Source organism: Talpa europaea, assembly GCF_964194135.1.
Source record: "Talpa europaea genome assembly, chromosome: 10".
NCBI lineage: Eukaryota > Metazoa > Chordata > Mammalia > Eulipotyphla > Talpidae > Talpa > Talpa europaea.
This window is the reverse complement of record NC_140077.1, coordinates 21,490,185-21,516,173: the sequence shown is the minus strand read 5'-3', so window position 1 is coordinate 21,516,173 and position 25,989 is coordinate 21,490,185. Positions and strand designations below refer to the sequence as shown.

The following is a 25,989-nucleotide window of genomic DNA, read 5'->3' as shown; positions in this document are numbered from 1 at the left end:
TAATCCCGCCACCCCAATATTTTCTTCAGGTTAAAAATAAAAGGTTTAAAGAGAGAGGATTTTAAAACAAAGGATTTATGACGGTTCGATACATTGTAAATAATTTTTAAATAAAATGAAAATGCTTTTCCTGGAATGTGGCTATGTCCCTTACAGCTGGAAGCTCCAAATTCTGAGTTCAGACTTGGCTTCATGGAAATGCAGATGGGAAGATTTACATGTGTTTCACCAGGGCCCACCTGCACGCCTTCCAGGTCAGGTGGGAGGCTGCCATTAGGTTACGGGAAAGCAGCGGTGCTCTGCTTTGGGAGGCCAGGTGGGTAAGAGTTTGCAGGAACAAATGCCATGGATGGGAAGTTAAACCCAAATGAGAATCTAGAATGTAACCAACATCGAGGAAGGAGGACAACGAGAAAGGCATTTGTTGAACCCAGCTGATGCACGGCCAGGCACATTCCAAGTTCAAGGTCATGGGGGTCAGACACAAGCAAGCCCCTGAGACAACGTGGTAGTCACACTGGCTGACTTCTGCAGACCCTCTGGACTGAGTGATTTCTAACCAAAGGCTAGAAAAGGAACAGGAGCGGAGGCAGGCTGATGGGTTAGTTTCAAACCGGAGCAGGGGGGAGAGAACCACTAGCCAGGCAGGCAGGTGTGTTTGGGTGTTTATGTCTTTGTGGAAGGAAGGTTGGAATCTGACACCTACTGCTAATTTCTCAAACCAGCACCCAGGATGATTAGGGGCGTAGGCCAGAACAATTGAAGAATCTTCCCAGCAGGCTATTAACTTCACAGTTAGTATTATTAACAGTAATAACAAATGACATAACTATTTCACTGAGAGCTGTATGTGCCAAGTTTTGTGCTAAGTATATATGCTCATTTCTTTCTCAAAACCACACTGTAAAGGTTTTGCATCAGTCTTCAAGGACCTCTGAGCACTTGTGACTTGCTCAAGGTGATTCAGCCAGGAAGTGGCACAGCCTGGAGGACTGACTGCCCTCTTCCTCGAGAGCAGGCAAAATCTGGATAAGAATGCCACCTCTGAAACCTCAGGGCACACCTACAAGGTGAGGCCCAGAGCAGTCCATTAGTAAGAAAGCTCACAGAACCCATCAAGCCCAGCTTTCCCCAAATTCACATGGGGCCCTTGCTTCATGTGAACATTCTCAGGAAACTAGAACATACTAAGAGAGCTACAGGCCAAAACATGTTAGTCCCTTCTATAGGGGCACTTTGGTTTAAGAAGTATTTTTAACTACCTTTTCATCATTTCCCACCCACCCCCAGAGAAAACTTAAATTTAAACTCTAACAAGAGACATTATATACTAAGAAATGAGATTTTGTCTCATAGAATTGTGCTTTGGTGGACCACAAACCATTTTAATATCTTAGGCCTTTTTTTTGCTCCCAAGAAGGAATTTTTGCCCCCTGGGAAGTACGGCGACCCTCCTTGACAAGTCATAGTTGAAAGCTACGCCTGTCTTTCCTTCTGCCAAGCATCTCTAAATAAAAGAGCAAATATTGATAGAAAGCAAAAGAGAATGGAAGGTGCTGAAGAGCTGAGTGCCAGATCATATCAGCACTTTAAACCCATCAGCCACCAGGCCCCACCTCACCCACAGAGCTCCCATGACAGTGGGATATCCAGCCATACTATGAAGGATCTGGAAACCATATTCTGTGCAGAAAAACTGAAGAATAGGGGGCAAGAGGGAGCTTCACATGGAAAAGCAAAAACACAATAATAACTTTCAAATATTTGGAAGGCCATCAGTTACAAGTGCCAGTAGACTCAGTATCTGGTTAAAGGCAGTAAGGAGGGAGGCTGTGGAGTCAGACATATGCAGATCAAATTCTGGACCAAGGTCAAGGTCTTTATAATTAAGGTGCTCCATCAATAGAATGGGGTACTTAACCACCTAATGAAAGATCCCCTCCCCCATCCCAGGTGGAAATGACAACTTGGGGACAAGGAAGAGTTGCACTGGGCAGAGGCTGTTAGTCACCCACTTCTAAAATTCCCAACCATCCCTCAAAACTAGAGGGTTTTATAACAAGACAAAGGAGTCCTAAAAGGGGTGGATTCTCCTAAAACAAGAAATCGCTTTCAATATTTAAAACTCTAAGCAATAGCTCTCATGTTTTAAGGAATATTTAACTCTGCCAGATTCTACAAAACTGTCATTTGGAAAGTCCCTTGTATTCTGGAAAATGTCCTTTGTTTAAGTGGATCTATAAATGGACTAGATGTACTCTGACTGCAGTTGGAGGAGCTGGTGTTCTAGAATCGAGAGGGATGTCAGTCCCTCCATGCCTCCGTGACGTTCCGTCTCTTAATACAAGACGACAGCTGGTCTCTGAGGGCCGAGCCCTCCAAGCTGACAGAGACTGGTGGCATGGGAACTCACTAAAGACAGGCAAATTATAAGACTACATTTTCATTTTTCTTTAGCAACAAGTGAATTCCTGTATAGCGCTCATTTTAAGCCACGGGTGATGGCACATCAGGAATCAGAAAATCAACCTCCTGGGTCTCAATCAACACTTTAATTTTATTTAGTTGTAGTGAAATAGAACATGATAGGACAGAATGGACTGGAAAATAACAGAAAGCACTACACACAGCAAAGGCAATCACTGATTCATGGAATTTTTGCTTTAGTCAAGAGAGAGAGAGTGAGTGTGTGTGTGACGTGAATCAATTTCTTACCTCTGTTGACTGAAAGAAGTCAAGCTTGGGGCATGGGACACAGCCATGCAGAAAGAGCAGAGAACAGACACTCGTGGTGAAGAAAAGTTTTAATGACACAGCCAACACTACAATCACACTTGGCTCTCAGACAACTTGATCTTTGGGACTATGTATGGAGTCAAGCCAACATTCCAACTTCTAGAAGCAGGAGGAGACAGGGGCCAAGATATCTACATCTCATGATCAAAGTACCTTTTAATTCTTCTTAAATAATAACCTTCATTGCTCTGGCTTCCAAAAGGGCTCTAATCCCAGGGCCCTACTTCTCTTCCATGGATATTCTCTTCACCTGGGCCAGTTTAAACAGAGGCCACCTGTGACAGCAGCCCCTTGGGTCCCTCGGCAGTCTCTAACGTACAATATATACAACTAGATCTGTGCAGGCAGGGGACACGCAGGGCAAAGGACCGCTTTGGTGCTGCTGGTTGGGGCGGTGTTTCCTCACTGGATCTTGGTGACTGCTTCATGGATGGAGGAGGCCACATAATCTAGATTCTTAGTGGTTAAACCGCACATGTTGATCCGACCACTGGGCAGAAGGTAGATGTGCTTCTCGTTGACCAGATACTCCACCTGTTTGGCTGTTGAAAACCAAGAGAGGTATAACTGGAGCAGGAATCCTTGAAGAAACACAAGTTCAGAGACTCCAGGATAATGACAGCACACCTTCTTTCCCTCCAGCATGGAGAAGCAAAACAAAAGGAGCCATATTTTTCCAGGTGACATGTAGGGAAATACAACTCAATAGATTCTGGAAAATAAGCTTGACAGCTAAGTTTCTGATGCCAGAAAGCTCCCTGTGGCTCCTCCTAGTGGGAATTTTAGTCTGGGAGCACCTCCCAGCCAGAGTTTGCATGTGACAAGCACTGGGACAGCCCTATGAACTGCAACAGCCTCAGCCCTCAAATATTCCACCGTCATGAAAGACCGGTGACAAAGGGCTTCCTTTATCTCTTCCTTAACCTGGACTTGCTTATTCCCGAGTGCCCAGCAGCAACCTCCCTTTGAAACTTCATTTTCAGAATTCAGTGGAAAAGGCCCCATGCCTGAGAGGTGCTGAATAAATTGTGCATGAACACCAGGTTGAAAATCCATGAGGACCCCAGGGCCTGCTGCTTCTCGGCTTGCTCATTCAGACGCATGCAAGGGGCGCTCCATGTGTTTGCAGAAATGCTCCTGCACGAAGTAGGAAGCAGCTGCCTATACTTCTTTTATGCCACAATTTCTAGAGTTTTTTGCTTTATTGCAAACCCATTAACGAAATTTTAGCTGATTTTTGCTTCACTAGGATCAATTTGAGGAGATGGGATAATTAATAACTTATATAAATTTAACAAATAAATTTAAAATTTATCTGAAAACATAAAATGAAAAATAATAATTATTATGTACATGGTGTTTATGTTCCTCCAAAATTCATGCATTGAAAGCAGCCATGTGATGGTCTTAAGAGGTGAGCATTTGGCAGGTAATTAGGTTTATTTGAGTAAGGTAGAGGCCTGCGTGGGATTACTGCCCATCTAAGAGACCCCTCTTTCACCTTTCTCCTTCCCTCACCCTCCACCCCATCACCACCTGGTCAGATACAGCAAGACAGACATCTACAAGTCAGAGCCCTCACCAGAACCTGCTGGCACCCTGATCTCAGACTTCCCAGCTTCCAGAACTGTTAGGAATCTCTGTTGCTTAAGTTACCAGTCTGTGGTCTTTTTCTGAGAGCAGCCTGAGTTGAGTAAGAGCAATGAAAACATAATAATCAGAGAAACAAACGCCATGTGCCAGACAGTGTTCTAGCACTTTATAAACTCAGTGCATCTTATTATCATCTCCATTATCAGCCCCATTTTACAGATGGGCAGAGGGAAGTTAAATGACTGTCCCAAGGTCACACAGCTCTGTCAGTGGTAGACCTGGGATTTTAAGGTGGCAATGCCACTCCTGAGCAGGGGCTCTTGGCCAGGATGTGATGCCACCTCTGTACAGCGGGGCCCCTCTGACCCAGGGCCCCCTCTAGGCAAACAGCGCCTGTCAGAAGTAGCCTTTACTAGCTTTAACTGTGTGAACTATAGTCACCCAGGGAGATAGCACCTAACCTCACACACCCACAGAACCACAGGCACACCACTATTTGGAAGCCTAAGCCCCAAAGGCAGGGATTGCGGGTACAAGGTCTACTCTGTTTTTGTTTTGTTTTGTTTTGTTTTTTAATCAAAATAAAGCTCCATTTCTGTTGTGGAAGGGATCACAGTTGAGAAGTTACGAACTCCTCCCCTAGGAAAAAGTCAACTGCACACACATAATACTTAAAATATAATTTTAGGGGCTTTATAAATCTCCTAAAACTCATCCATGGATTTCAAGTTAAAAGCCCCTGTTCTGACAAATAAAATGTGAGAACATGAGAATTGCAGAAACTAGGTGGTGGGTGTATGGGGGTTCACTACATAAGTTCTCCAACTTCTCTGTATATTTAAAATGTTTTCAAATAAAATATTGGGGGTAGAGGTGGAGAACCCAATTTTGAAAAAAGATAAGTGGAGCGAAGTAGAACAAAATGGTTATTTTATTGGGAGGCATCCTATCTTGTGAGTTTTTAGAATATTACTATGTAACACCATTCCCATTACACTTCATATGTTTTAAGCTACATAAGAAGGCTCTTACTATTCAAGTGAACTAATTCTCCATTCCAGAGTCATGAGGACACCTACAGCTAGTTGGCCTATCCCTTTACTGTTTTGGGTAGTTCTACCTTACTCCAAAGTATCTCAGAGGGGTTTATAATCCATAGTCTTTACCAACTTCTTGTTAATACTGATTTCCTTTGGCTTTTTCCAAGCCTGTTTAAAATAGGCCCTCTGATGGCCCTTCTAGCCCCACTGGTGGTCAGCTCACACCCAAGTCAGGCACACCCAGGGCCACGAGCTCCCCTGAAGGTGAGTGGCGACATCTGCACCATGTGACCGGTAGCTAGCAGGTCCAGGCGTTACTATTACGTGAATGTAATAGTAGGGAGGCCAACTATTTGCCCCACTGGCCACTGACAAAGACCCTATGGGGCTGCCCACTAGATTCTCAATAGGCTCTTCACCCTGCTCCCAATCTGAGTCACTTATGAAATAAAGTGATGACTGTGCAACATCTTTTTGAGGATAATACCTGGAGATTACAAAAACCCTCTGAAGAAAGAAGATCCCTGAAAAATCATAGGTAACAGCCTCACTTAGGATTAAGGAAAAGCCAAAAGCACTAATGAGAGACCTTTCCAAAGTGAAGACTCCAAGCCACAAATCCCGTTACCTCCCGGCTGGCTCTGACCACTTCCTGGTCCACAAAAAATAAAAATGCCTTAGCTCTGAGTGAGCAGGGCCGATGCGACAACACTCTGGGAGAATCAGGGGTTCAGGAGATGGGTGGGACTGAGGCGAGCTAACAAGGTCTGGCCTCAAGTCAGGGCTGATCATTAGGAAGACAGAGAATGGAGCGGAGCCCCAGAGCTGGGGTGGGGGGAGGGGCTGGGTCTGCCTGCACACACACCCTGAGGTGGTGGGGGCCACTTACAGTTCAACCCCGTGAAGCTGAACATCCCAATTTGATCGGTGATGTGGTTCCAGGTCCCGGGGGTCTTGAGGGATTCTAATCGTGACCTGAGCTCAGACCTCATAGTCAGAATCCGGTCGGCCATCGTCTTCACGTTACCTTTCCTGAATGGAGAGCGACATGAGTATCAATTCAGCGGAGAGAACTTCAAAACTGATTTAACCGATAAAATAAAAACAAGATCACGACCTGCCTAACATGGTGGGTGGGTGCCTGGATGGGTGGGTCGACAAACCGAGAGAAAAACTGACCAGGCAGAAGAAAGGACTGTATTTATGAACAGAGTGAAGTGTCTGTCTGGGGTATACTGCCTGCAACACCACTCAGGCTTCGCTGAGGTACTGACAGACAGGATGTTTATCAGGTCTAAGGAAGCAAAATAAGATTATATGTAAACTAGAGAGAATGACGTGCCCCCAAATTGTCACACTGACTTGCATTGGACCTTCTCTCCGCAGACCCTCCCTGTGTCTCCCAACGTTTAGGGGAGGAAGCCTGGCTGGCGGACAAGCGCGGGAAGCTGCCACTCCCCAAGCACCTTCTGCGTCCTGTCAGTGAGCACATGTTGTGTCACATATGCGAGTAGGTACCAGCCCAAGTCTACAAAATGTGTGGCATTCTAAGGTGTTGGGGTAACTTTGTGCTGCCTCTGCCTACGTGGAAGAGCCAGTGACATGGACAGCAGAGTGACCCTTCGCACACCCAGGCCTCGCCTCCTTACCATTCCTTAAAGAGCTCAGGGCTGGAGAGGGTGCAGGCCACGATTCGTGCTCCCTGCGCGGGGGGATTGGACCAGGTAATCCGCACGATCTTCTCCATCTGGGAAAGGACCCGCAGGATGCTGTCGCTCTCTTTGGAAACCACGGTCAGATTCCCCACTCGCTCGTCTAGAGAGAGGGCTGAGAATCAGTCCTGGAGGCCCAGCGGGGGCGAGGGAGGACTGGGCTGTAGCTCAGGAGAGCACTCACTGTAGAGCCCGAAGTTCTTGGAGAAGGACTGCGCACAGAAGAGCTCGAATCCTTCAGACACAAAATAGCGAACAGCCCAGGCGTCTTTCTCCAGGTCTCCAGAGGCGAAGCCCTGATAGGCTGAGTCAAAGAAGGGGAACAGAAACCGGCGCTGCAAGGAAGGAGAGTGGGTCAGGGCAGGAAATCCTTCTGGAGCCAAACTCACACTGGTTTCCTTCCCCCACCAGTCCTGGAAGGAATTCCTAACGCTGTCTGCTTCTCTTAATTCTCTTCTTTCTGCATCCAGCCACCATTCTACATGTGCTTCTCTGTACAGCTAAATAATAACCAGCAAGTCTAACAACTTGAGAGTGTCGTATGCTGTCTTAGTACGCCACATTGCCAGCATTTTTGAGGCATGGAGGTCATCTCCTACACTGGTTGACTCTTCCCCATGAGTTCCTGCTGTGATAGCCTAGTGAAGTACGCACTTGTAGCCCCAGGGCCTCATCACAAGCTCAAGGCCATTCTGCATTCTCATGACAAAGAAGACAGCATGGACCTTTCCAATCACTCCATCTTCCTCAAAGAGCTCCCACAGTGATCCGGCTGCTCCTGCTGGCCTCCCTCATTTCCGTGCTCCCAACTGTCCGGGCCAGAGACCCGAGTGCATCCTCAGCGCCTGCCTCTGCAGCTCACCCCTCGCAGGCCCTATCACTCATCTTTCCGAGAAGCTCTAGATCCTTTCACTGCCACCGACTTCATTCAGACCATGACCAACACCTATTTAGTTCATGACATAGAGCGCCCATCTGCTCTCCCAGCCTGTCCAGCCCCGCATCCCTCTGATCCACTCCCCGTATGCAGTCAGGGTGACTCAAGACAGCACATATCCAGTTGTGCCATGCCATGCCCTCAGATAAAGTCCAATGTCTCAGCACAGGCTGGCCCCCTCTAGTCTTACCCTTCACATTCCCCGAACTCACCTGGGTCTTTAGGCCATAGCAAAAATCACTGCTGCTTCTTCAAATGGGCCATGACCTACCACCCTGCCTGTCTTCATTCTTCAAATCTCAACTTGGAAACCACTTCTTCCAGGAAAGCGTCTTCTGCCACTACCACCACCCTCCCAACACACACAGCCTCCCCAAAGTCTGGGCTACGTCCCTCCATGTAACCCCAGCAACAGAGCTGTGCCAAGTGTTTGGTTTGCTTTGTGCACCACTGTGCCTCTCCTCACAGTACCTGGCATGTAATAGCTTCTCAATGGGTTTTCTTTGCACATGTCAGCATATGAAGAATACCTATGCTCCAAGCTAGAAATCCTAATCCAGAAAGTTATCCCAAATAATAATAAAAAGGAGTCCTATAACATCACTATTCACAAGAACAAGAAACCAGAGAGCTAAACGTCCTTGACTGACTTAATCCATCCTTAACGGGACATGCCCATGAGAAACAATATTACTAGCCATTTAACGCCACGTAAAGGAGCATAAGGGAAAAGCAAAGGATGCCTCAAATAGCAGAGACAAAACGATCCCATCTTTATAAGATATATCTATATACATGTAACTACACTAAATAAAAGACCAACGGATGGATATTCTGTATTCCAAAATGTCAACAATGGCTTTCTTTGGGCACGAGGACTTACAGTTAATGTTTATCTTTTTCTTTGGGCTTTTCTCCATTTTCAAATTTTTTAGAATGCAGGTTCTGCTGTGGAACACAGTAATAACACATACAGTTTCTCACGAGGTGGTCTGAAAAGGCAGTTACCTTCATGACAACAGCGATCTTCTTCCACTGCTCCGGGGTGGGGTCAGTCCCGGTGGGGTTGTGCGCGCAGGCGTGGAGGACAAAGATGGAGAACTCGGGAGCATTCTGAAGAAAAGGGAACCGCGTCAGCTCTGCCACAGGCAGGAAGGTGCCACAAGCAGGGAAAGAGTCAGGGGCACACAGGTCGGGGCACCTGGCCCCCACTTAAGTGCTATCTCAAAAACCACCACCTGGTTTGGGAATGATGCCTCACACTGTCTCGCTTATCAACAGATCCAGATGCTTTCCCCTGTTCCCCGACACCACAGGGTTCTGTTTACTCTTCCTTAATCACCTACCTCCAGATCATTCAGGAAGCCCTCAAGGTCAAGTCCTCTTTTTGCTGCATCCCAATAGTGATAGGATCGAATGTCTTTAAATCCAGCAGCGGCAAACACAGCATTATGGTTCTCTGTAAGCAAAGGGGTGAAATGTTAAAGGCCTTTACCAACTCAAAGAGGAGTGACGGGAAAGGATCCAGCGATCCTTTCCATCCAATGATCCTTTCTACTCAACAATCAAGGTATTCCGACGTGCCAGCTAATCCAAGGTAGGGTTACATTTCCTATGTGAGTAGTGCAAGTCCCAAGGATAATTTCCCCAGCTTCTGTTTCTCCTCATACTATGGCTAAAGGACTCACCCCAGGTAGGTGAGGACACATAGACGGGCGTGTCCTTGTTGTTTGTTCCATTGTACCACCGCGCTAGGAACTCGGCTCCGATTCGAAGTGCACCCGTTCCCCCCAAAGACTGCACACCTCCTACCTGAAAGAGAAGAAGCAGGGTCACTGCTGATGATGGTGAGGTCAGATAATATTAGGAAATAATGTGAGTGCTTACTTTGTGCTGCTGTGGCAAGTCTTTAAAATATATTATCTCACCAAAACCTCGTAACTACATGAAAAAAATACCATTAATTTCCTGTGTTCACACATGAGGAAACTGAGGCTAAGAGAAGAGAAGCACTGTGCTCAGAGTCACCAGCTAGTGAGCCATAGGGCTGGCTCTTCAACCCAGGAAGTCTGGCTCTTGGGGGAGCCTCCCTTCTGAACACAGAAATCGAGGACATTCCTGGGCCACACTGGAGTATGACCTGCAGGGCCAGCCCAGCCTTTTAGCACATGTTCCGATGTCAAATCTGCCCTGATAGAAGCCTGTTAAGGAGTGTTCCCAGCCAGCCAGGGATATCAGCTTGCAGTAGGGACGCAGCAGCAGGGGCACAGGTGGCACCGACCCAGGCCTACCCTCTCCAGCCACTCCGCCCTAATCGCTGTCCTGCTTGTGTTGCTTTGATTTTATCCTTTCACAATTCTAAGGAGGTTTCAGCAATTCTTTCAATAGAGAAATGTCATAAATTACATGCTGCTTAATATGTCTAAGGGATTAAGGAGAAAGAAAAATTTCACATGAGAAAGTCTAAAGAAAAGGGCACATGCCAGTCTGGTAACAGTCGCGACCTCTGTGGATGCGGGAACAGGGCTCAAAGTCTCTAAGGTTGCTTTTTAAAAATGAGGAGACTGTATTCATACATTACTTGTAAACGTCTGGGGCTTGCTATAAAATAACTTGGCAGGAGGGACAGGAGTATACAAGATGGGTCATATACAGATCATTGTTGAAGGGAGGTGATGGACACATGGGGCATTACTCATTAGCCTGTTTTATCTACTTTTATGTACATTTGAAATATTTCATAATAAAAGGGGTTTAAAACAATCAATAAAGAAGAAAAGTTTCCAAAATCTTTTCAAAAACAGAATTTGCTAAAAGGTAACAAAGGCAAACCAAGGGAAAGAAAAAAGGGAGAGACCTAGTTCTTTCACAAATATTGCTACAACCTTTCCAAAGAAACATTAATGAGAGGCATGAATTCAGTAGAACATTAAAAAATACCCCCTTGATCATGTCAGAGTCCTCCTATGAATGCAGGACCACTAAGAAACATTATAAAATGCCTCCTGCTGCGAGAGAAAACCAAATGCCCTTAACGGATGAGAAAAGCAGAGCTGTCCTGATGCAAATGCTCAGTGAAACAGAAACAATGGATACTTCCTCACAACAAATGGAAAAATTCATTCAACCTGCAAGTCAGCTTCACGATGAATAATGAATTATTGGCAGAAGTCTGTTTTATACGTTAGTATCAAGGCAAGGGCACCAATGGCACCCTTTTCTCCCCCACAATTCTATTTGTATTCAGAGATCCGAGCACCTGTGAAAGAACCCAGTCTGAAATGTGTCAGGTAAGGAAAGAAGGGAGCACAGCTGGATGCCGCAGACTGGAGCGAAGGCCGTGGTGGTCGGGGGGCTGGAAGTGTTGGGCACCAGTCAGGCTCAGAGCACTAACTTTTCTCTTCTTCACAGGGACCCCTACTGGGCACAGATCCGTTTCATGACCTTAAAGGTTCTGCCTCCACATTGTGGGTTCTTTATGCAAATCATTAACAAGATTGTGTAACCCAAACACGCATTCATGTTTCATGGGTTTGTCATCCAGCTAAGTTGACCGTCAACTTTACACACTAGTTCACATTTCAGATAGACAAGCAATTATGGAATGTTAGTACTACCTGGATAAATGTGTGAGGTTTCCCTGAGCATGGTTTTAAGTTATCATGGAAACCAGACAGGTGCACAGGGACATGGGTGAAAGCCTTCCAGGCCTAATTTTTTTATTTTCTGTGCTCAGTTTTTAACTCCACCTTTTCTCTCCCACTTTAGAAAATAAATTAATAAGTTAAAAAAAGTTGGAAGGTTGGTAGACTATACTAATAATGGGATAAACAGACTTCACAAATTAATCCTTGTCATTAATGAAGTACATGACACTTAAAATACCAAATTCTCAAGAAATTATCACTCCCTAAAAACATATTGAAGACTGGACAGCTTCAGAGAAACTCAAATTGCTCTAAACTATATCAGCAATGAACAGGGACTCAATATTGCAGCAATTTGGTCACTCTGTGAGGTAAATTGCTCTAGTGCTCAAGAAAGTCCTGTGTGGAATGAAGAAAAATCATAATGTCAAAGGAAGTAAGGACAGACTTCCTCAAAGATTAAATTGGATGTTTGGCCTAGATCCTAAGGTCTGAAAATGGAACAGTAGTCTGAGGCAGTGAGGAGTTGGAAAATTGGTCTCCTCCAAATGGTTAATGGACCTGGTAATGCTAAATCTTGAGAAAAAAGTCAACAGGAAGACATGGTTCCTGTTTGTTTTCTGGATCTTTCATTCTTTCATTCTTACCTCCTCTCCTTCAAGTTTTTGGCTCAAATGTCACTTCTGTACTACCATGACAACACCAGGGGACGCTGTCACCACCCTCACGCCCGCCCTCAGCACTCCCAGGGTGTCCTACCCACTTTACCGCCACATCATTGCTCAGCATTTACTGTAATATGCCATGCCACGTTCTCATTCTTGTTTCTTCCCATGAACAGCAAGCCAGGCAGAGGATATCTGTGTTGTGGTTACCCCTGTGTTCCTCCTTCTAGAACAGTGCCCAGCCCTGCCTGGTGTTGAATGTTCATGTGTTGACTGAACATGAGAGAATCTCTGACATGTTGGCAGCTAAATGCTAAAGATTTAAGTAAGCGAGCCATGGTTCCTGCATGGGGGGAGGTGTCATCTTCTGAGCGTGAAAGGCTTATGAGGTCACAGAGCTCAGTAAGCACAGTGACTGTTACTGCCAGGTTATGAACAAAGTCCTGGGGTAACTCAGAGGGCTTGGACAGCTATCTCTGCCTGAGAGCAAAGGATTCAGCACAGAGGTGACCCTTGCCCAGGCTCTGAAGGATGCAGGTGGAGGCTGGAGTGAGGAAAGTATGTGTGGCTGGGGGGCATTTCCAGCAGAGGGAACAGCAGGGACAAAGTCTCCAAGTCACAACAGGGCCTGCCTGGCGGGTAGAGACAGCAACAGGTTCTTAAAACAGCAGGACCCCAGGGGCCAGAGTGCACTGGTCACTGGAAGAACAGGATGAAGGCCAGTGACAAAGTGCCACACGCCCAGCTCAAAGTCTGGATTCTATGCCATAGACAATGGAGGAGCTGCTGGGGGAGGGGGCAGAGGAACAAGGAACATAACATGATTGGCTTTGTTTTTGCTAGGGAGGATCATCCTAGCTGAGCTGTGCAGAATGTACTAGAATGGGAAAGAGACTAGAGGCCAGAAATTATTACAAGGATCCAAATGAAATGGTGGTGGGCTGGACTAAGCGTAGCCTGGGGACAGTGAAGATGTCCAGGGAAAGATGAGAGGTGCAGAGTTCATTATCAACTAGTCCCTAAGGTGATGTGGATGCCAGATGGGTGTCCTAAGATGTTAAAAAAAAAAAAGTCCTCAATCATTTACAGACTACTACAAAGACTTTAAATTTGTTCTATGACTACAAACACAACAAGAATGAGCCAGACTAAGAGGGAGGACTCTGTTCCACGAGCAACAGCCCCAAGTCTCACAGAACAAAGTGAGTGCTGGCAGAACAGACATCTGCCCAGGACAGTAACTGTGTCAGGAATGCACAGGCTCAGAGGAAGATGCTCCCCCACAGGGAGCCTGTTTTCGCCATCCACAGAATCACGAGTAACCTCAACAGCGCTGCGCAGACAGCCTGCAGCTGCCGGTCTCCCACGCTCCGTTCTTCGGGTCTCTTCCTCCCCCTCTGTTGGAAACACTGAATTTTCAGAGCAACGTGCCAACACCAGCCATAATCTCTCCTCTGCCATTTCTGTCTGTATTCCTCCAGTTCCTCAAGACAAGTAAGTCGCAGTCTCTCAGTCCAGTTCATACAAGATTGGACCTAATTCACTGCCTAATCATTGCCTGAGCTCCGAGACCGTCACCCTGAGCCTCCTTGCTCGCCTGTTCACATCAGAATATGCCCTGAGCAGCCTTCATTTGACCCTGCCATTCTGCTTATCAGGGCATCTGGGCAACAGCCTGTGGGGGATGAAACGTATGACTTCAAGATGCACGAAGGCTACACTATCGCCCTGGCCCCAGGAGCCACGGGGCAGCTGGTTTCAATTGCACAATGCCTACGTAACTGGCATTGCAAAAACCTGGGCTCTTTGTCGTTCTCCTCCTCCAACCAGATTTATCTTCTTCAAACATCACTTTATTGGGTAACTCCTCTGCGCAAAACTGCCATTGGCTTCCCCTGCCCTGGCTGCCAAAATCAGCTTGCCTGAGCTACCCAATGTGTTCCCAGATAGGCTCATCAGGTAGGTCTCTTGACTAGCTAGACCTGCTTTCATCTCTTGGCGCTGGCCCTGGAGCCCCGCTTGAGACAAATGCCCCTTCTTTTTCCTTCCTGTGTACTTTGTAGTTCTCAACCCAAGCTGCGCTTTGGAATCACCTGAGGGGCTTTTAAAAAAATGCCCATGGAGGGAAGGGAATTGGGGGGAAAGGGAGTAAAAGGGCAGGGAAGGGTGGTACCCTCTAAGATTCAGATTTAACTGAAGTGGCATGGGGTCCAGTCATCAGTACGCTTTCAAAAGCAATTCCCCCGTGATATTAATGTACAGCCAGAATGAAGGAAGAGCGTGCTGGTCTCATTTCCCAAGATGTAGCTCAAGTCCCATCTCCAATTCTCACCAGTTTCCCTCTCCTCTGAATCCCACAGCACTGGGGATCCCCTCCATACCACTTCCTGCCACACAGAGCCCCTCTCGTTGTTTCTGCTCCCAGATGTGTTCTTCCACGTGTCTCTAATCATACACAGCCTATGTAGCAGGAAGCATTTAGATGAGAGAAGTTGCAATGCAGGCTTGAGGCATTAAAGAATATTAGAATTGGCAGGAACTTCAGAAGGCAACTAGACAACAGGCTCTTGAACATTGGGGGGGTTGTGGGGGAGGACAGACTACTTTTGAAAACCTGGCAAAATCATGAATCTTCTCCCTGGAAATACATATACACAAAGAACTCTGCATAAAATTTCAGGGAGTCCAGAAGCACCTTAAATGATCCCCTATTCAAGCGCTCCTATGAACCATGAACCACAAACTGGTCTTTTTCTAACATGTGGATGAGATGCAGGGGCTCAAGGAGAAATGCCCAGAGTCAAAGTGGTGGCAGAGCTGGGTCCACACCCTGAACTCTCATTCATGCCACTAAATTCCCTTGGTTTGGCATTGCTACTACCGCTCCAGACCCGCCATCTGATGATCATCTGGGCAAAACTGAACCATCAGAGGAGCCACCTTCTGCATCTGGATGGCCATGTGATGTGCACTGTCGGGTCAGGGGCCTACCACTTAAACCTCCTGCACTAACAGTTCAATAAACATAATACCTAGAACTTGAAATAAGTGGAATTTTCTACCTTTTTTTCTTTTCTTTTCCTTCCCCCCCTTTTTTTTACTTTCACAGTTGCTAAAGAAAAACTCACCCGATTCTCCTTGATTGCTGGGCTGTCCTCCCCAAGAGCAAGGCGGGAAGCACAGGTCCGGAACTCGGCCAGGCCCAGGATGGGCAGGTACTCATGGTTTAGGCTATTGTCATTGGCAATCTTCTGCTCCACCTTCCTCACTACAGGCAGAACCCAGGGCTGGCAATCATCTGTACGATAAGCTGGACATGGGATAGAGTTATGTAACAAAGGAGTCTTAGTCTTTGTTCAAGAAAGAGTATGGAACTGTGAACACAGAGTTCTACTGTCTTCCGATCAAAATAGAACTGTGAGGGAAGTTAACATCAAATTCACTCACTCAGTTCACTCATTGCCTGCTTTGGGCCAGGCACTAGGTTAGGTACAAGGACAGAAATGGTTCCTGTCCTTTCAGAACTTACAACTCTTACACCCACAACTGCCAAAGGGCAGAATGCTGAGATAAAACTGGACTATCACAGAGTGGTATCAAGTAAGAACGCATTTTGCAAAAGCACTCTGCAAACCACAAACTATCCAACAAATGCCCCTCCAATATTACTAGTACACTGAGGTCTCCACTGGCCCAGCAATCTTCTTCCTCCTGCATCTCCCCAAGAGATTTAAAAAAAAAAAAAAAAAGGTGAGGTACTACACCTCAAACACAAACAAAAAGATAGAGGGGGGTGGAATAAGATCTACATCTTCCTCCTGGACCAAAAGGTGAGTAAATGTCCCGTGACTGAAGATCCCAACTGGTTACACAATCCCCTGAGCACCCACTTAAACACATCTTTGTCCTCTCTGTGCTCTGACATCAGTCAGTGTTTACCACGTGGACTGTTCCTGCCACTTCATCTGCTTCACACTTTTATTGATCTAAGTTTATTTCATAATCTTGCTTACAGCAAATTTCTCAGCATTTCTCCTACACTAAAATTATTTTTTAGCCTACTTTGAGTTCTCCTACCCCTGATTTCTTTTTTCCCCATACTACCCTTTGATTATTTTAGGATTATAGCTTTAGAGGGCAGCTGCTTTGGCTGGCATCCAAGACTAGCTCTCTGACTAGGATCCCTACAGAGGTCATTTGCCTCTCTGCTTGGTGTAGGTCTCCAACAATCCTATACTTTTGCAAGACTTTGAAATTGAAATTTTTAGAGTGATTCTGGTTACGTTTTATTTAGCTGATTTCTGTTCAGCATTAATTCCTGCCTTAAAAAAAAAAAAGCTCACATTTTTAATGATCATGTGAACAACACAAGCTGATTACAGAAAATTTAGAAAAGCCCGGAAAGTAAATATAATGATTAACATGTAACCCCAGCATTCATTTTGGTGTACAATCTTCCAAGCTTTAACTCCCATGAATATATTCTTTTATAAAATATGCATCCTATTGTATGCTGAATTTTCAACATACCTTTTTCCATTTAAATATGTACCATGAATATTTTTTGTTGTCATTAGCTATTCTTCTAATAAGTGATATGTTCACATGTTCCATCCCACCCAACCCTCCATTTACCTCATTCCAAATTCATTCCCACCATAAACAACTGTTCCTTTTGTATCTTTCCAGAATCTTGGCTTCTTATGTGCCCCCCACCCCGCCCTTTTACACAAAAGGTATAGTATACCATATGCTATTTTGTTCCTTGGTTTTTCGGGTTGAAGATCTTTTTATATCTGTACATGCGTCCTTGTTCTTTTTTACAGCTGCAGAGCTGATGAATGTACTATAATTAATTTTGCCAATCTCTTGTTGATGGACTTTTGAGTTGTTTCCAGTCTTTGGCTATTATGAAACAATATTTTAGTGAACAACCTTGCACATAAGTCATCTCACATGTATGCAATGCTGAAAATGGAAGAGTGGGCGGAGAAGTATTTTCAGTTTTGACAGATCTTTCCAAATTGGCTTCCCTAGGGATTTTGTTAGTTTACATTCTTGCCAGCAACGTGCAAGAGTGTCCAGTTCCCTACGGCCTCAGCTCATTGAATTTTTGCCAACATTAGGGGTAAATGGTATCTCGTGATAGCTGTAATTTGCAATTCTCTTATTATTGATGCAATTGAGCATTTTTCACAAATATGAGCCATTTACTTACAACATTTTAGGTGCTAGACAATATTTTTTCTATGCATCATTTTTATGTTGCTTTCAATTATTTGCTACTATAAACATTGTGATGAATGTTCTTATACCTTTACACATATTTATGTGTGTTTCCTTGGAAAAGATTTCTAGATATAAAGTCACTAGACAACAAATAAGACTTTATAAGGTCATTTTTGAATTTGTGTGGGTCTTCAACTCTACCTTGCAGGGATGTGTCATCTACAAATCTGATAAGCATATCAAACTATTAATAAAAATGTGGACAGTGCTCCAGACTGACATAGTTACTAAACAACCAACAGCCACTGGGTAAGTGGCTCTAACTTACAATGTTACACCCCCTGGCCCACCAAACTAATTCCCTTTATCAGGTTTGAAAAACCTACTTTATCAGGTGGGATGTGGTGTGGTCTTTTTAAAAGCTACCAAAATAACTACTTCCAAGAAAGAGTCATTCCTGAAGTGATCTCCCTATCTATGATCATAATGCTACCATTGTTCAAAATGTTCTTGGAATTCTTTTGAAACTGTTTTTCGGGGTGACATGTCATTATTTTGAATATCCACAATAGTGCCAAATCTTTATCCTTTGAAGGCAAAATTAATTTTTTGAAATAGTATTTGCAATACGCCCAGCACAGGAGGTGGATGAATACACTGGGAACTATAAATGGAGAATATTTCTAAGCCATCTCATGTGGGAGTCTCACCGGCTTTGAAGCCATTCCAAAAGAGGGTTTCCAGAAATCTGTGAGCCACAGAAGTACACAGGGACCATATCTATCAAAAGGGTACCATTTATATGGACAAGACTTTGAGTGTTCATAGAAAAACCAGTTTTATTAACTTCTCATGTGTATTGGGTGTTACATATTATGCTATATGTTTCTAAAAATATATTTATAAATCTAGTATTATAATAAAATATGAAAGATTTTTTTTTTAAAAAAATGCCATAGTGGGCCTCCCCTGGTGGCTCAGCAGTTGAGCACTGGGCTGCGAGGGTGCCCGCAGCCTCTGCAGCACTGGTTCGTTCACTTGCCGCCGGCGAGGGTCCCACAAAAAAAATAAAATAAAAAAATAAAAATAAAAATAAATAAAACCCATCATAGTGCCACTGTTCTTACCAATATTGTGCATTCTGTGCAACTCTAAAGAAATCCTGCAATACAGCATGGATGGGGCTGGAAGGGATCATGCTCAGTGAAATAAGCCAGAAAGAAAAAGAAAAATACCGGATGGTCTCACTCATAGCAGGAATCTAGAAAACTTAAATAAGGGACCAGGAAAATGAATAACTATAAGAAAGTGAAAATCAAAAACAACAAAAAACTATGAACCAGAGACACTCTATGGGGGTTGGGGCTGGGGAGGGGACGGATTGGGGTCAAAATAAGGGGGTCGCAATTGTATGGGGAATATAAAATTTATAATAAAAAAAAAAGAAATCCTGCAATACAACAGGAGGCAGGTAGGCATGGTATCTATATTGTGACAAACGAAAATCTAGACAATTTATACCTTCCCTTCCTTCTTCACTGCTTTAGTTTCCCCCAGGTTCAGTTTCAGATTTATTCCCAGTGCCTGACCCAACTGCCCTCATCAAGCAGAACTGCAGATTACTCTGGACAGTCGGAGCAAGAGGTCAGGCAGTATCAACAACCACTATTCCTATTCTCCCAGGGGATTTTTACTCCTGCCTGTGGGAGCCATGAGTTTCTCAATCATCTTTCATTCACTCATTCATTTAAAAAGGACTTAATAAATCTATCCAGAATCTTGACAGGTTGGAGATCTTCCAGAATTGACTGGAGGTAGCTGCACAGACATAAATGAGATTAAAAAAAATTCTGTTTTCCCTTCCAGGAAATAGACTATGGAGCCCTGATTCTCCTGTGAGGGGTCAGGGAAGATTTTACCAAGGATCAAGTGTGAGAGAATTTGAAAGGAAGACAAGGGAAGGGGAGCACTCCAGAGAGAGGGAACACCTGTGCAAACTCCCAGAGGTTTGGAGAGATGAGGTTTTTGAGGGTCTGCATTTTCATAGCTCTGACACAGGAGGAAGAGGAAGCACCAGGAGTGGCTCAAGGAGTCTTGGAGTTTCTTCAAAGAAACTTTGCTTCAATGGGGAAACACTGGCAGCATTTAAGCAAGAGAGTTACATGGACAGCTGCACATTTCTAGAGGGTCACTTGAGTGACATTTTAGAAAATAAAAATGGGGGCCTCCCTGGTGGCGCAAGGGGTTAAGTCACAGCACTATGAAGCAATCTGCAGCCACTGCAGCAAGCACAAGTTCGATCCCCAGCTGGCCAGGGAGCTGACCCACGCGCAGCAGGCCTCTCCTATCTTGCCTGTTGCTCCCCTCAACAGTGTATTTCAGTCAATGCACCTGTTCTGTTCCCCACTTGTCTCTGGCGAATCCTCTACTCCCCCACCTCACTTCTGGCCTGTACCTCAGCTCTTGTATGCATAAATAAATAAATCTTTAAAAAAAAAAAGAAAGAAAGAAAGAAAAACAGGAGGAGGACAGGTAGACAGTTAAGCCAGGAGATTACTGAGGTAATCCAGAAAGGAAGTGAGGTCTTGAATTAAGGCAGTGGCAGCAGGGATTTAAAAAAGGGGGAGATATTTATAGAGGCATGTTTTTTTTTTTTTTAATTTATTTATTTATTTATTTATTTGTTTGCTTGCTTGTTTATACATGCACTGGGTACAGTCAGAAGCGTGGGAGGGTGAGAGAATTCACCAGAGCCAGAGCGAGGAGCAGAGCAGGCAGAAGCGAAGTACACTGCTGAGGGGAGCAGCAGGCGGCAGGAGAGGTCTGCGCGCCATGTGGGACCCTCCTCAGGTGGCCGGGGAGCAGCCGGGGATCGAACCGGCACTGCAGAGGCCGCGGGCAGCTTCACAACCCAGCGCTCAACCGCTGCGCCACCGGGGAGGCCAAGGGGGAGATATTTAAAACAGATTTTTAAGGTAGAAAACACAAAACCTAATGGCAAAATAAGTACATATAGGATCAAGGAAAGGGCTATTGATAGCTCCAAGGTCTTTCTCAGGTCTGGATAATGACTGCTGATCATTATAAAACATAAAGGAAAGAAAAAAAAAATTGAGGGGAAGATGGAAATGCTAAGTTGTTTTAAAGATGTTAGGTTTCAGGTGCTTGTCCAACAAACTGTAGCAAGTACATGCCCAGCTTCAGGAAAGAAGTGCAGGGTGAAAGTAAAGGTTTTGTAATTATAGGCATTAATAGTGGCTGAAGCCATAATAATAAGGAAACTGAGCCCCAAAAAGTTGAATAATTTCTTCAAGATCACAAGGATTATAAGAGCTATGCTGTTTCATACTATGAAGTTCTTGCATCTGTGTGCTTTTTTTTTTTTTTTCCCCCCTCCTTTAAGAGCAAGAAGCATTTAGGGAGAACCTGGAGCAAGCTGGCCCCAGAGGATTGCTGTAGGAGCTCTTTTTATCAGTATGCTCCCCAATTCCATGCACTACTGCCCCTCTTCCTGGGTTCAAGCCCTTTTAGAGAAGTCACACAGGTTTCAGGGGTGTCCGGTAGTCTTGCTTTCCAGAAGAAAAGAAGAAAAGAACTAAAATGATCAAATGGTTGCCCTTGTGTTCTTCCTAAAATTTCCAATTCCCCCACCCATCAGTTACATCTCTGAGTACTGCAAGGGGTGGGGGAGATTCAGAAACACCTGATACAGCACATCTTTCCAACAATTTTATCTGAAGATGTTAGATAACATTTTAAACAACCAATATTACAGCAAGCCAAAGGAGGCTGGGTTTACGTGATAAGCCTACTGGAGCCTATGAAGAAATCTGCTCAGGCTGCAGTCATCAGCAGGTTGGAGTCAAGCCTCCCCCGCTTGGAAACCCCTTGCCTGACACTTTGAGAAGCACAAAAACAGTCAACTCAGAGCGCATCATACTGCACAGTGGAAAATGCAATGCTCTGGTACACTATTAGGAAATGACTAAAATAATCCCAGGCAGAAGAAAATCTCTAGGGAAACTATTTGCAAGGAGGAACCAGCTGACAAGATTAGAGGTGCAGTTTATTTTAAACACACCCAGCATCACTTCTTACTAGGAAGTTACGAGCTCGATAATGTCCACTGGGCTTTAACTTGGCGGTGGGGGTGGGAGGAAAAGCATTGGCCCCAAATCCAGTGACTGGTTTCCTACCCTTCACAAAAATGATTCTTTGAGATGTAAGTTGAGTTGGGACATACAAAAGTTGGAAAGAGACCTTGTATTCTATTCTGTGTTAATTAAACCCTTCTCCAAGCTCATCCCATCCATAAAAAAGCAAGTCACAGTGATGATCAAAAACAATATTTACATAATATGTTTCACTTTCATATCCCATTTCACAAATAATTATTCATTTACTCTTTAGTCAACTGGAGGCAGGTAACATTATCCTACCCTACAGTAATGTCATGTGCTAGTGAATCTTAAGAGCAGAATTATAGAGGTTATTCAGTCCTGGCTCCTCACTTAATGCACCAAGACCCTGGGGATGTTAAATAATACTCCCAAGGTCACACTGCTGGACCACAGGGCTGGGCCTGTCCCCACTACAGTGCTGGCTGCCTCTGTACCACCTAAAGATATCAAAATAGAGACAGGGGCGGAGTTACCCTGGGACTTCAGAGACCTGGCCTGAAATCCCAACTCTGCGCCCCGCTACTATATGACTTGGAGCAAACTGCTTCCTTAATCTGGGCTTCAGCTTCCTTACCTTTAAAACAGTAACAAACAACCACCAGAGTGGCATAAGCACTCAATGACATTAAATGCAGAAATCATTTACTCATAGTAAGGCGTTGAAAGGAGTAAATTCCTGGAAAACATAAAGGTGACACACACACCATGTCCTCAGCCAATCACTTGTGGCCTGGGCTGGAAAGCTGCTTTTTTCCTTCACGAGCCATTTATTTCTGAACCTACGTCAGAAATTATTTCATTCTGTAGTTCTTGGACTGAGAATTTTTATTTAATGTCTTTTCAAGCAACCTCAAAGAAATGTCAAAACAGCAATGTGAGAGTAACAGCCAATACTTATGTAATTCCTACTAAGGTGCCAGACAGTATTCTACATACTCTCAATGTATTTATGCCTCACCAAAATCCCGTAAGACAGTACCCAGGTAATTTAGCCAATAAAACCTGAGGTTTTAAAAAGATGTACTAAGAAAAAATAAAAATAAAAATAAAAAGATGTACTAAGATCAAATCAATATTAGTTATTCACTACATAGCTGGCCCTAAAGAAATACTTGGAGATTTAGATTGGATTTAAATTAAGAGCTCGAATGGCATTCATTCCAATTCAACTCAAGACAATCTTTCAATTCTCCCACTCTAGTAGCACTGACTTTTTATTTAACCACTTTATTGTGGAAAATTTCAATATATGAAAGTTATGAGAATTATATAATGAATGCCCAGCTTCAACAAATTACCAGCTTCAACAAACCATTATTTTTAATAGCTTTTTTCTTACCCCTCCCTCAAGGCTCCTTGGTGCAGATTTTTTTTAACAGGTCCTTCCCAGGTACTGTGTACCTACAGTCAAGTCACCAGAAGCCTGATTTTTGAACCTCCTCCTCACTAGTCTCTGTATGACACAGTTCAGTTTTCTCTTTCTGAAATTTCCAGTCCTTTCACTCTAAATCCCTAGCTTAAGTTCTCTAGCATAAGACATCATCCTACTCATTTTCTTCTCCCTGAATGGTCTTTGTATGTGACAAAACCCAAATCCAGAAAAATGTCTGTGAAGTTCCAAACATCCAAATGATGATGATAGAAATAACAAATTCACCAGAGAAGATTAGAGTCGAAAGGAATCTTTAGACACTCCAGTCCAAATCTTTTGCTTGACAGATAGGGAAACTGAGGCCCATGCTCTGAACTGTCCAAGATCCAAAAATAGAAGAAATGAAAGCAAGAATGCGCGGGCAATGAGTTTCTACTGCCCATACTCTCCACTCCCTTTACCCATTGCCACTGCATCTGTGAGGGCGAGAACATTCCTCCCAGATCTCACCAGGCAGCATCAGCCTCTATCAGCAGCATTTTAGATCTCTAGCAAAGCGCTTAACATCTGCTTATTTTGATTTTCTTGAAGACAAAATCAAGCCTCACCCTTCCTCGCTCCCCCAGGCTTAGTAAGCACCTGGCGGTCACTCAAACACTCACCCACCCAGACCAGAGCTCCCTACGGCTGAGTTCTCTTCTGTCCATTCCTCAGCACCCAGCACCCCGAGCCGATCAGGCGTCCTACTTTCCTGTCCGGATTACAATTCCTCGCCGTCCCATTTCTTAAGAGTCAAAAGGAGTAGTGTAAGAAACAGAGGATGGAGAATCGGGAAAGCTCAGCGTGTACCCTGCCCGCTACCCCAGATCTGTGTGATCTTGGGCACAGCGCCCTTTTCCAGTAATTTAATATCCCCATCCATAAAATGGGCGGGTTGAACTCCGCCTCATGGATCACGCCTCCTCCCGGGGGTTCCCCTTTGCAGGCAGCACCCAGATGGACACGGGCTGCTCCCACAGGGCTGGGGCCAGGGCTGGGTCCGCGCCACTCCCCAGGTAGCGCGCGCTCCGGACACCGCATCCTCCTTACCTCCCACTCCCAGGTTGACCTTGCGGGGGTCCGGATCCTCCCGGAAGTCAGCAGTGAGCTTAAAGACAAGGACGGGCTGAGCCTGCGGGACCTCAGCAAAGATTGACGGCCGCGCCATAGCTAGAGAGTAGGACTTGGCTGAGAGCCTGCAGCCTGCGCCGGGAGCCTCTGGGTTGGTCTGGCCGCGGCGCTGGAGGAGACTCTCACCTTCACCTAGTCGCCGGGGGCGGGCCCGCGGCCTCCAATGAGCAGGCCGCGTCCGGAGCTTGGCAACGCGGTGAACCAATCGCGAGCTAGTGACGCAAAAAGAACCAGGCGGGAGGGGATGCTATTAGCCAATCCAGTGAGAGTATCTTCTCGGAGGCCGATTATGATGCCGCCAATGTAAGGTACCTTGGCTTAAGTGGGGGCGGGAGCTAGGGCTGATTGGCAGCGTGTGCTCCTATCGCTGGGACTGTTATTCGCGCTGAGGGGCGGGGCGTAGCTGGTGGGCGCTGGAGGCGGCCTCCTCGACCTTCCAGGGCCGGGAGAAGGGGGAGCGCAGCCCGCGGGAATTCCGGGGGACCGGCCTTCCGGTACCCGCGGAGCAGGTGTCTCGCTGCCAGTGCGGCTCTGGCCCGGGCTGCCCGCCAAGTCCCTGGCGTCCGCGCTCGCTCGGACGCGAGTCCTGGGCCAGGACGTGCAGCACCGGAGTCCGCGCGGGCGACCTTGACCACCGCGGCAGGCAGTTCTCCCCGAGGGAAGTGTGGGTGGGCGGCCGGCCTTGGTCTCTGACGGGGAGCGCCCTACCACACGTGAGGGAGTGGCCTGGAATGCCTTGCTGCTGCTCTTGTATACTTTGGGGTTTGTGCTCTGCTTTCCCCACCGAGGGCCTGGACCTCGAGGACCTTCAGGATCTGGGCGCGGCCTCCCTTCCCAGCTTTCCTCCCCCTCCACGCTCAGCCAGAACTTGCTGTCCTCGGCTGGCTGACGCCCAGGCAGCCTCTTCTCTTAGGCAGGCTCTCCCGTCCCCCTGCTGCTCCTTCCTTCCCAGCCCCCTCGCCACCTATTGACCTTCAAAGACCCAGAGCAAAAGGCCTCAGCCAGGAAACCTTTCTTTTACCCTCACTCTGACCCAAATCTGTGTCTTCCTGTGTTCTGTACCTGGTCGACAGTATTAACCGTTTGAGAAAGTGCCCTAGTTAAGAACCTGCCTCTGAAGCCAGGCTACCTGGGTTTAGATTCTGGCTCTGCCACTTACTGACTTAGGCGGGTTTAGGCAAGTTACTTAACCTCTCTGTTCCTGCGGTGTCAAGTGGAGATAATAGTATTTTCTTCAGGAGGTTGTGGGGATATGTGAATTAATACATAGAAAGTGCCTAGTTGCATACAGTAGGCATTTCCTAAAGGTTAACTACTGTTGTCATCCCACACTAGCCACACTCTGTCGATGGCAGTTTTTGACTAGAAATCTTACCCTGTATAAGCCTCCCTCAGTTTCAGTGCACTTAGTAAGCCCTCAATAATTAAGGTGGAAGCAGGCCGTTCTCTTGGTGTTTCAGAAGAAAGCAATAACATGGGCCTTTATTCACTGGATAATAAAAGAAATACCAAAATGAATCTTGCACCCAAAAGAACAAACGCAAGCCTAAAGAACTTTGTGCAACACCTTGCCAACCTCTGTGTCACCTGCAACTTTTCAGAAACTGCCTCTGGTTTTAAAGGTTAACTGTGCAGAGGTTTCATTAG

The 25,989-nt window shown here is 45.6% G+C and overlaps 1 protein-coding gene across 1 annotated transcript; it reads right to left on the bottom strand.

Annotated features, from left to right (window-relative positions):
- Positions 1-3,198: 3,198 nt before the first annotated feature.
- GOT1 (glutamic-oxaloacetic transaminase 1) lies at positions 3,199-24,379 on the bottom strand (the record flags this gene model as incomplete). Its single annotated transcript, XM_084244887.1, has 9 exons — positions 3,199-3,338; positions 6,319-6,461; positions 7,079-7,244; positions 7,326-7,476; positions 9,087-9,191; positions 9,425-9,537; positions 9,767-9,890; positions 15,519-15,700; positions 24,262-24,379. The coding sequence occupies 9 exons, from the start codon at positions 24,377-24,379 to the stop codon at positions 3,199-3,201; spliced, it is 1,242 nt and encodes a 413-aa protein (XP_084101013.1).
- Positions 24,380-25,989: the final 1,610 nt, after the last annotated feature.